The 11,481-nt window shown below is 41.9% G+C and overlaps 1 protein-coding gene across 1 annotated transcript; it reads right to left on the bottom strand.

Annotated features, from left to right (window-relative positions):
• Positions 1-6: 6 nt before the first annotated feature.
• Positions 7-11,198, bottom strand: LOC117470675 (the record flags this gene model as incomplete). The annotated part of the gene is given in 5 exon segments (XM_034115492.1): positions 7-90; positions 1,414-1,688; positions 4,474-4,748; positions 7,526-7,634; positions 8,958-11,198. Coding segments are annotated over 5 exon segments (2,984 nt in total), but the record flags the coding sequence as incomplete, so codon positions are not given.
• Positions 11,199-11,481: the final 283 nt, after the last annotated feature.

Below are 11,481 nucleotides of genomic sequence, written 5' to 3'. Positions count from 1 at the left end.
TTGAACGAGTCCAGGTTGCTTTCTGACGGCCGGCGAGGACTTCCTAAAGAGATCGGAGACTTCAGGCCGCCGTGAGACTCCGACAACGCTCTGAGGGTTACAACATTTACACTTTAGAGGATCAGAAACACAACAAGATCTCCAACAGGTGCAGACGCCGGGAAGAGGGTTCCACCTGGCGTCGTTTCATTGACTTTAATCTTAGAAATATATAGTTTTTCTCTTGATGAGTTTCATCAAAGATAATATTTGTGGATCCATTATTTTATTTCTTTACACATGAAATAAGTTGGAATATGGTTTCCTTAGATACACAATTGCAAGAAATTACTCACAAATGTACAAAAAAACCAAGACATTCACAGAAAAAGAAATCCCACAAATATTTTAAACAAAATATTTATTTATTATTATTTTGACAGAAAAACTTTAATATATTTTTGGGAGATTTTTAGTAACAATTTAATGAGAAAATCTCACAAATGTAACCTGAATATCATCTGAGAATATTGTGTTTTTTTGTGGTTTTCACGTACATTTGTGAGTTTAATCTCAGATCAAATTCAGGTCATTAAATTTAATTTGTGAGATTTTCTCATACATTTGTTACAAAAATCTCATATTCCAAATATCCACATTCTATTTGTGGGATTTATTTTTCTCTAAATGTCTTTTACTGTTTTTTCAAGTTCTTTCGTGACTTTAAAATATATGATACATATAAAATATTAACGTTTTTTTTTGTACATTTGGGCCGCCCTGCCCTGGAGCATCATGGGAAGTGTAGTTTTCTGGCCTCACCCCTTCAGCAGCAAACTGAAGACCTTGGTGTATTGTGTCCTTGTAAATATATGAGTTTAATCTCAGATGATATTCAGGTTATTGTATTTCAATTTGTGAGATTTCTCATTAAATTGTTACTAAAAATCTCCCAAAAATATATTAAAGTTTTTCTGTCAAAATAATAATAAATAAATATTTTGTTTAAAATATTTGTGGGATTTCTTTTTCTGTGAATGACTTGGTTTCATCAAGTTCATTTGTGTTGAGTCATTTCTTGCAAATGTGTATCTAAGGAAACCATATTCCAACTTATTTCATGTGTAAAGAAATAAAATAATGGATCCTACATATTTAAACCTTACAAAATCGACTACATAAACAGAACATTCTGTAGCAGACAAGTCGTTTTCCTTGTAAATATATGAGTTTAATTTTTCTGTCAAATAATAATAAATAAATATATTATTTTCAAATATTTGTGGGATTTCTTTTTTTGTTAATGTCTTTGTTTTTTCAAGTTAATTTGTGACTTTAAAATACATATTATACATATAAAATATAAAAGTTTTCTTGTACATTTGGGCCGCCCTGCCCTAGAGCATCATGGGAAGTGTAGTTTTCCATCCTCACCCCTTCAGCAGCAGACTGAAGACCTCGTCCTCGTCTCTGGTTACTTTTTGTTTCTGTCGGTCTCCCAGCATCCGAACACTGGCCCAGTTCACCACTCCTTCCTCTTCCTGTCCATCTTCCTCCTCCTCCTCATCCTCCTCTTCCTCCACCTTCCTCCCAACGTCTCTCCGGGGTTTAGGGGAAACGTTGGGGGGGCTGAAGGAGTTTCCCAAATGACTCCCAAAGTCTGAGTCCGCCTCCTCTGCTGCCTCCGCCTCGGCCTCTGCCCGCATCACCTGCAATCACAACTACAGGGTAAACCGGGACATGTTGAAACCAGGGTTTCCGTTAGCCGGTAATTACCGTTTTTTAGCTGGTAAAATGTATTAAAAAAACGGTAAATTCAAAACCTGCCAGAGACACGCATCTCTACCGGATCACAGCTCCGTCCGCTGTGATGGACCGGTGAGCAAAACACACACTTCAAGTTAGACCTAACACACTTTGCTATTTTATCTACCTCTGGAACTAGCTACACTGGTTATACATATATTTATTATTCACTGGTCACTCATTACTGGATCAGTGAGCTGCATGAGATACTGACAGGCTCTCAGGAGAGGGAGAGGGAGAGGGAGAGGGAGGGAGAGAGGGAGAGGGAGAGGGAGAGAGAGAGGGGGAGAGAGAGGGAGAGAGGGAGAGAGAGAGGGAGGGAGTGAGTTTTAAACATCAGCATCTCGCTCAGAGTCCGGTGAGTCCCTGCTGAAACTCTGCTGCACACTTCTTAACAATCTGTCCAGTACAATAAATTATTTCCGGACATTTGACCGGCAAGAAAAGATCCTAGCGGAAACCCAGCTTGAGATCCCAACGTGTTTTAGGAAAACTCACTCCACAGAGTATGTTAAAAATAAATGGGGAAAGAGAAGTTAACCTTGAGATCTCAGAAGAGCTGCTGTGACCTCCAATGGAAATGCACCAACTCTCATGCATGGAGAACACGCGTCTGGAAGTGCTGCAGACTGTGGGAGCAGCGAAGCACTGGCTCATGCTCTGGTGCCCCCAGTGATAAAGCATTTTTGGTACTGGAACAAATACTCAATATGAAAATACCATTTCAGTTCTGCACTTTTATCTTGGGTCGACTTTCATTTGGTTTATTCCCATTTCGCCCCCTGCCCCATGCAGCCCCAACAACAGCCTCTGATTCGTCAACAGACTTCATGCAATGCTTCATGGGATGCATCATTAGACCTATAAACCCTAACCCTAACCCTATAAACCCTAACCCTAACCCTATAAACCCTAACCCTATAAACCCTAACCCTATAAACCCTAACCCTAACCCTATAAACCCAACCCTATAAACCCTAACCCGAGAAACCCGAAAACCCGAACCCTAAAAACCCGAACCCTAGAAACCCGAACCCTATAAACCCGAACCCTAAAACAACCCAGAAACCCTAACCCTAAACCCTAACCCTAACCCTATAAACCCTAACCCTAAAAACCCTAACCCTATAAACCCTAACCCTATAAACCTAACCCTATAAACCCTAACCCTAAAACCCTAACCCTATAAACCCTAACCCTATAAACCCTAACCCTATAAACCCTAACCCTAACCCTATAAACCCTAACCCGATAAACCCTATAAACCCTAACCCTATAAACCCTAACCCTATAAACCCTAACCCTATAAACCCTAACCCGATAAACCCTAACCCTATAAACCCTAACCCTATAAACCATAACCCTATAAACCCTAACCCTATAAACCCTAACCCTATAAACCCTAACCCTATAAACCCTAACCCTATAAACCCTAACCCTATAAACCCTAACCCTATAAACCCTAACCCTATAAACCCTATAAACCCTAACCCTATAAACCCTAACCCTATAAACCCTAACCCGATAAACCCTAACCCTATAAACCCTAACCCTAAGACCCACGACCCTAACCCTAAGACCAAGCAAAACAAGTATCATTTCTTATGTGGCGTAAAAAGGGGCGAAATGGAGAAGGGGCGAAACGGGAAGACACCCTTTCATTTAGGGCGCTTTAATCAATATGTATTCAGAGTTCTGATAACGGCTTGTAAGAAAAGCATCAGGAGAACCTGGCTGCTTCCTGAGTCCCACACAATAGAAGAATGGAGAGATATAGTTAATAACATATACATAACGGAAACAATGACTTTCTCTCTTCGCCTACAGATGATTAGATTTACTGAGCTATTGGGTTTCCTTTATTCTCCAAGCTAGAATTAACAAGCTACTGCTGAGCTGATAACCAGTTCTATCAGCAAGAGAAAAAGGGTGCTTGGTCTGATTACCAACATATAGTCATTTCTTGTTTGTTTGACTGTTATTACCCCTGCAGGTTTCTCTCTCTCTCCGTCACTCTTTACCAAACATCCCTTCTGTTGTTGGATAAAGCTCATGAACATTGTATAAGATGCACATCAGGCACGGAGAGGACAATGAGAAGGGAGGGTTTCAGTGTGTACTGTTCCCTTATTGTTTACTACTCCCTGAAACTGCATGTCTATTTCATTGTAACTGGAGAAATGTTCTAAACTGTCTTCTAAATAAAGAAATGCACGGTAGGGGTCTCCAGCACATTGAAACTGCCGGATGCTACCCTGCATCATTTCCCTGGGTGCAATAACCCAGACTGATGGTAGGATGAAAACCCTAAAGTATGCTTAGTGAGGAACCAGGTGAAGTTGAATCTGAATGGAAACACAGATCCTCCAGACGCCAGAAGGAGGGATGTATCTGTCCCAGTTTATCGGAAATGTGTGACTTTAATCTTAGAAAACACAGTTTTTCTCTTGTAAATATTTGAGTTTAATCTCAGAGAATATTTAGTTTCTTTTCATGTTTTTCACATACATTTGTGAGTTTAATCTCAGATAGTATACAGGTTATTGGATTTAATTTGTTTTTTATATATCCGAGACCTATAATATGCCTAAAAATAGAGACCTTTAACCCAGACTGATGGTAGAATAAAAACCCTAAAGTATGCTAAGTGAGGAACCAGGTGAAGTTGAATCTGATTGGCCGACGCACCTCGTCCAGGTCCGTTTCACGGTAGCAACGCAGCGGCACGGCGTCCAGATCCGTCTCCGAGTATTTGATGGTCTGCCGGATGATGCCGGTTTTGGGGGCGGAGCCTCTGGGGTCGGAGGTCACCAGCTCCACCTCGATCTGACACACCTGGTGATGAGTCACCTTCGGGGCCTCGAAGTCCCGCCCTCTCCTCTGATTGGTTGTTTTATGGCGGAGGGAGGAGCGAGGGGCGGGGCTTGGAGCGACGCTGGGCGGGGGGGTCGAGGGCGGAGCTTCTGCAGGAGAAAGAAACGGGTTAAATATCAGAGAATATTTGAGAATTTTGAGTTTTTTCTCATAAATAAATGTATAACTTAAATCCCTGAAAAATATTTTAACACATTTTTTCCACACATTTTTTTCGGAAATCTCAGAAGATATTCATGTATTTTTTACTTTATTTTGTACATTTTATTCTCGTAAATGTAATCGCTGATGGTTTGCACATTTACATAAAAATATGTATGAGCTTAATCTCCTTCTATATTTTATTGCTTGAATATCAGAACATTTCAAGATATTCTCGATTCAGTTTATTCTAAACACATTTGGAAATAAAATCTCAGAAAATATTTAAAAAAATTCGATTAAATTTGTGAATTTTTATTTCAGAAAATATTTAACTTTTTTTCTGGTGAACTCTTGAGTATTTTCTTGTTGATTTCAATTTTAGTTTTCTTTGAAAAAGTGAGTTCTTATGCATGATGATGCAGTTTTGCACATTATGGTTATCTGTAAAACAATAACAGATATTGTGGAGTCAAAGCCTGAATAAGATGCTGAACAACAGGAAGTGAGTAGTGGTAGTAGTAACACTCGGAGTGCAGTTAATTACTGTAAAGCTCTGCCTGATGCTAAGCTCCAGCTAATTGGATCAGAACAGACTGGAAGCTGCTCGTTTACTTCACTCAGTTTAAGAAACAAAACAAATGGACAACATGTGGCTTTAACCCTTAGATGCAGAAGTGGGTCTTTTTTGACCCGGTGAGGTCGTTTTCTTAGAGTATCTTTGTAATTACATTTTTTTGTCATTTCATATTCCAGTTATTCCTCAAAAAACATGTTTTGGATATCATGCCATTCACATTTTTAATTTAAATTGTATACATTTGAAGAAATTGTAGTTTTTGTATTACTACCCCAAGCTTCCATAAGTGGGTCAAAAATGACCCGCATGCATTTCCTATGGAATATCAAAATGTCTAAAATTATAAATAGCGAAAAATTAAATATAAAATATTTCTAGTGTGAACCAAAATATAATACTAAATATTATACAAGTGGTTTCTCTTAACCAAAATGACAAAAATGGCATAAAAACACATATTATGAGAGTAGGGTCCAGTCACTCGGGCATCGAAGGGTTAAAACATTTTACTACAAAAACACCCTTTGTATTAAATTAAAACTGATCGAACAGCTTTATTATATGTAAAAATAACAAACAATATTTCTAATGATAACAGAAGAATATGCAAATAATAAAACACACAAATCATATATTTATTAAAATAGAAGCAGGTGCAAAAACACAATGCATATATATATATATATATATATATATATATATATATATATATATATATATATATATATATATATATATATATATATATATATATATATATATATATATATATATATATATATATATATATATATATATATATATATATATATATATATATATATATGACAGAGTATTTCACAATATTGATAATAATAACAAAGACACCGCTATCTGATCGGGGGTGGATCGGTCTGGCAACCCAGAACATGTTATTATGGTTTATAACTGATATCTAGAACATACGTGAATTACTTAAGCATTAATGGAATCTTAAAGATATATACACTTATAGGAAAGGGGTATCTTTGGTTTTATTATTATATACGTTGACTATAAATGTGTTGACAATAGCCGCGTTCACACCAAGTACTTTGCCGTACTTAGTGCCGGCGGTTATGACCCCAGAGCACTAAGTACAGATCACGTTCTCACCGGAGTACTTTTCCCTGAGGGAAGATTACGCAAATGAGCCGCTGACGTCACTTCTTCTGCTTTGGGTTTACTGGCAGGCCACAAACAACTTCACGGCGTATACTGCCACCCGGAGTCCCCGGCAGGAAGTCCCCGGAGTTGGGGAAGGCTTCAGTGGAAGCTGCTGGGACTCCCAGCAGCTTCCACTGAAGCCTTCAGAGGAAATCGCCAGAGCGCCGACACCTCCTCATCTCCACCGCTCCCATGTTTTCTTTTGTGTTGCCATAAGTTAGTCTCTCTGCGTTCGTGCGCTGGGCTAATGCTAATGCTAATGCTAATAATGCTAATAATGCTAATGCCAGGATAATAAAATGGCGGCTCTACAAAACATTTCAGAGTTGTACGGGGCGTGGTTTGCAATCCGCCCAGCCAATCAGAACTGGGGCACTTTTCCCCAGGAGAGTACCATCTCTCAGCAGGTTAACAGCTCTATTGTTTTTTCGGTGAAGCTCCCTCTCCTCTAGTGTTTTCTTGAGGTGTTAGTGCATGTAAATGGTCTGCAGAGGCAAACATCTCTTCCCTTAAAACTCAGAGAATATGTTGAAAAAAATATTCATGAACATCTTTTAGGTAAATCTCAGAATCTAGTTTTTAATGAAATGTTTTGTTTCACCTTCCTTTGTAACTTAAATCTGAGAGAAAATAAATACAAATGTTCGTACAGTTTTCACTAAAATCTCAGAAGATATTCAAATTGGTTATTATTGCACCGTCTCCTATTTTAAAAACGGCTCTATTCTTTTTTTCTGTGGTGCCCCCTCTCCTGTAGTGTCTAGTCATAATAATAATAATAATAATACATAGGAGTTTTATAGCGCTTTTCCTAATGCTCAAAGACGCTTACAGTGCATGTAAATGGTCTGCAAAGGCTCAAATCCCTGTGATCCGTTCAGAAGGGGTTTCTCTCCCAACACTTTGCTACCAAATGTAAACTTTGACAATGATATAAGTGAATAGAGATTAAAACGGTACCTTGTCTGCAGCGACTCTCCTCCGGCGGTCCTCCAAACAGGAAGTCCCACTTTGCTTGGGCGATCCTCTGCGACCGTGAAGATGGAGTCGCCGTCGAGCTGCCGTCAGACTGCAGGAGGAGAGAGGGCAGTAATATTAAATAATGCATCTGTTACTCAAATGATCTAGAACTGGACACAAAAGCGATTAATGCACATTTGTTTTAGTGTTTGACCTCTGAGTCTAACCCCGGAGATTTGAGTAGAAGTAGTTGGATGCACAATCCCCTCCTCTTTAAAGGGGAATTAAAATGTCATGTAACTTTAAAGTCTCCCCGATCTACGGGACAGAGGAAATGCAAGGTGACGTTCAAGAAGACTTCAAAACAGCATCAAGTCACTTTAAAGTCATATTGTTGTGTCAAACCAGTGAATCAGTGATACCGTGATACCGTTTAGAAACAATCAGAAAATAATTCAGATTTTTAATGACTTATTTTACATAAAACACAGAAACTGTTGTGTTGAGCATCTACCAATAAACCCTGTTCATCTCAGACTCAGAAGGGCCTGCAAAGCCTCATGGGAGATGTAGTTAACTGCTAACTCAGGGATTCATTTCCAAAAGGGTTGCCCAGCTTTTGTGGAAACTAAACCTGAGAAAAATAAGACAAAAATAAGCAGCTCTCAAATGACTTTACAAATATCAGCTCCTGTGAGATTTGCAGATATTTAAATTAGATAATTGCAATCAAAGGCAAAAAAAGGCGTCAAATGCACTCAGCTGTCACTTAGACAACATCTCATTTGGTGGATTAGCAACAACAAGCGACGCCCTCATGGAGCCATCAGCTGGAAACATGTGATAAGGAAACAAAACGAAATCACTGGTGTGGAAGAACTTCTGATTTCTGTTTCATATTTATTGTTATAAAGACAAATGTCTAAAAGATACAACCAAGATTTAAGTTAGACCGAAGCCCTCCTTAGAGTTCAATCCCAGGTCAAATGTACGTTAAAGGGTCTCGAGCATGTTTTCTCTTCAGTGTTTGTGATGTTATGATAAATGTATGTTTTCCTCGTGTCTTAACATTTGTCCTTTTTTGATGTTGTAAATGGAGCTGCTGTGATGCAAGAAACATGTATTATCGTATGGTAAACCCTCCCCCCTGCCCCCCTCCCCTCCTGCAGTGGTCAAACTATATAACCCTGGCCCCTGGTAGAGCAATATGTGCAATATGTATATATGTGTTAATAACTGTGTAATATATACCTGGCTGCTAAATCTTCAGAACTGTTACAGGATGTGTATTTTGTAAATTGTGTAATTAGTTTTATCTTCTGTATGCATGCTTCTTAGTTAACATTAAGCTGTCTTTTCTGCTGTAACAACGTCCCCTCTGTGGGACTAATAAAGGTCTTCTGATTCTGATTCTACTTCTGACCCAGCCGACCTGAATCCCTGAGCCGGTGTCGGCCGTGTCGTGGCTGCACTGGCTGGAGGTTTCGGGGGAAGGACTTTCGTTTCGGTCCAACTGGGAGTCTCCCATACTGCCCGTTACCCCACTGGAGCTTTGAGAGGACGTCCCAGCACCCCCGCTGTGATCCAGACCCTCCTCCCTTTCACTCTTGGACAAACTTCTAACTTGCGTCTGGTAGTCCAATGACGTCTTTATCCCTTCCGCCTTGCTATGGTACATCTCTTTGTTGCTTAGAGAATAAGCTGGAGCGGTTGTTGTTCTGAAGTCACAGAGTTCAGAAGAGTTCCCAGGGGGGGACCAGCTAACTGTTTCAGGGTTTGGACTGCAGGAAAATCTCCTGGAGAGTTCAGGGCTGTCCATAAGTGATCCAGCAAAGAGGTCATCGTACAAAGCGGGTTTGTGGTCTCCAGTGTACAGTGGTGGCTGGTAGTGGTGCAGTACTGGGCTGTTTTTAGTGGGAGAGGAACCACGATAATGCCGGGGGTCCAAAACTGGTGATTGTGAGGCGGCAGCATGGTTCAATTTGGCCGACGAGGCTGGAGATGATGGTGAAGACGAGCTTTTCTGGGATAAGAGAGGTGAGACGCGTCTTGGTTGTGTGTGAGGTGTGGCTTTGTCTGTTTTCCATCTTTGGTTCTGGTTCTCGGACTGTAGAGACTCCAGGGAGCCTTGCCCATGGCGAGCGATAAAAGGTTGGGATTCCCTCAGGAAAGACCCTCCCATCTTGGGACTTTCAAATGTTCGGGACTCAGCTTGAGAAGATGCTGGAGAGGGAGGCCGCCTTTCAGCTAAAAGGGTGGATCGTTTGGTCGCCTCCACAGCTAACTTAGAAGCCACATTAGCATTTAAGCATTTGGAGAGGTTCCTCCTGCCATAAGTCGGGCTGCAGCAGCGTGACGATCTGCCGTGAGATAAGTTATCGTTGTAATTGTAGAGTAAACCGTCTGTGGCGTTATGACTGGAGTCTGTAAGGTTACTATAGCTACTTCTAAAACTGTTTTTGGGGTTCACACCAGCTTGATAGCCAGTCCTGGGGGGGAACATGCTCGTTGGGATCTCATGCTGGATGTCCGTGGGTCTCCCTGCAGGTAACGGTGGGTGAAATTTGCTGGACAACCTGGGGCTTTCGTCCCCCCGCGAGCGAAGAGTCGAGGTTGAACCCATTGAATGGTATCCCGATTGGGCGTACAGTTGTTCGTGAGCAGGGGTTCTGGGTAGTCCGTTCACCAAACTCTGGCTCACTCCCCTGTCCAATAACTGGGTTTTCGATGGCAGGGAGTGGGCACTGCGGGGCAAGACAGGTGACCCCCCCAAGGACCGGCAGCGAGATGACTGGAAGTGCCGAGGCAGCGTCGGGCTGCAATGATCTGGGACGGGACCGGCAAATCTGCGCCCGAGTTCTGGGGATCCAAACTCCTCCAAGGCCCTGAAGGTGGCGTCTCTGGCGAATGGGTCTTGGCTGGCCTTCTGCAGGTAGGATCTCTGTGGAGTCCGAAATGGGTGATGGTGACTCGGGTAAGGGTCACCTTGATCTGGTCTCCCGTTGTAACAAAGCGGATCACTCAACCGGTTCCTGAGCTGCCCTTCCATTCTGTTTGGAGGATTTCCCAACTCACTTTGGCATGTTTTTTGGTGTGCGTGAACGTTAGCTTTCTCTACGTAGCCAAAGGTCACCACAGAAGTCTTGCCCTCTTCAACCCTCATTCCTGGGCCCTCGTAGGACCTCCGGGTGCTGGTTGGGGTGTTTGGTGCTGTGATGGTCCCAGAAGAAGTAGAAGACGGAGAGATTAGCATCCTTCCCGGTCGGTAGGGATCCATGTGAGGGGATTGAGTGTGTCCTGATGAACTGTGATGGCATGGACTGGGTGTTCCCGGCGCAAGGACCTGGAGTAACTGACTAAAACTGTCATGCAACAAGTCCTGACGGTGGAAGCGGGTAGGAGACCCTGTAGCGTCTGGGTTTTGGAGTTGGAAGCTGACTGAATGCCTCGGGGGAGACCTTGAGGTGGGTAAGCTGTGACTGCTGAACCCAGTTTGGTGCTGGGAGACTGGGGGAAGAGCCTGTCTGTGGTTTGGGCTGGAGCTTCTCTGGCAGTGAGGCAGGACGTCCGGGCACTGAAGCATCGAGTGAGGAGTCCCATCCCCTCTTTCTTCCTCCTCAGAAACAGACCTCACCTCAACGTACAAGTGAAGGACTTTACCTGCCTGAGACATGTTGGTACCTTAGACACCTAGAGCTGCCTTTGGACTTCACTGTTTGTGCAATGGCTCCCTTTGGTACCCAGTAAAGTACCAAGCTGTTTGATGAGGATCAGAAGTGGATCAGAAACACCAGCTCTGTCCTTATTATGTCTTCAACCTGCAACAGGAAACAGAAAGAGAGGCAATGTTAACATGACATTCTTTAGAAAAAAGAAAGCAGAGAATCTCTAAATGTGACTTTCTTCAAACCATCACACCATCCTTTCCCTCACACACACTCTCACACACATGCCAG

The sequence above is a fragment of the Trematomus bernacchii genome, unplaced genomic scaffold (assembly GCF_902827165.1).
Source record: "Trematomus bernacchii unplaced genomic scaffold, fTreBer1.1, whole genome shotgun sequence".
Taxonomy (NCBI): Eukaryota; Metazoa; Chordata; class Actinopteri; order Perciformes; family Nototheniidae; genus Trematomus; species Trematomus bernacchii.
This window is presented reverse-complemented; position numbering and strand designations above follow the sequence as displayed.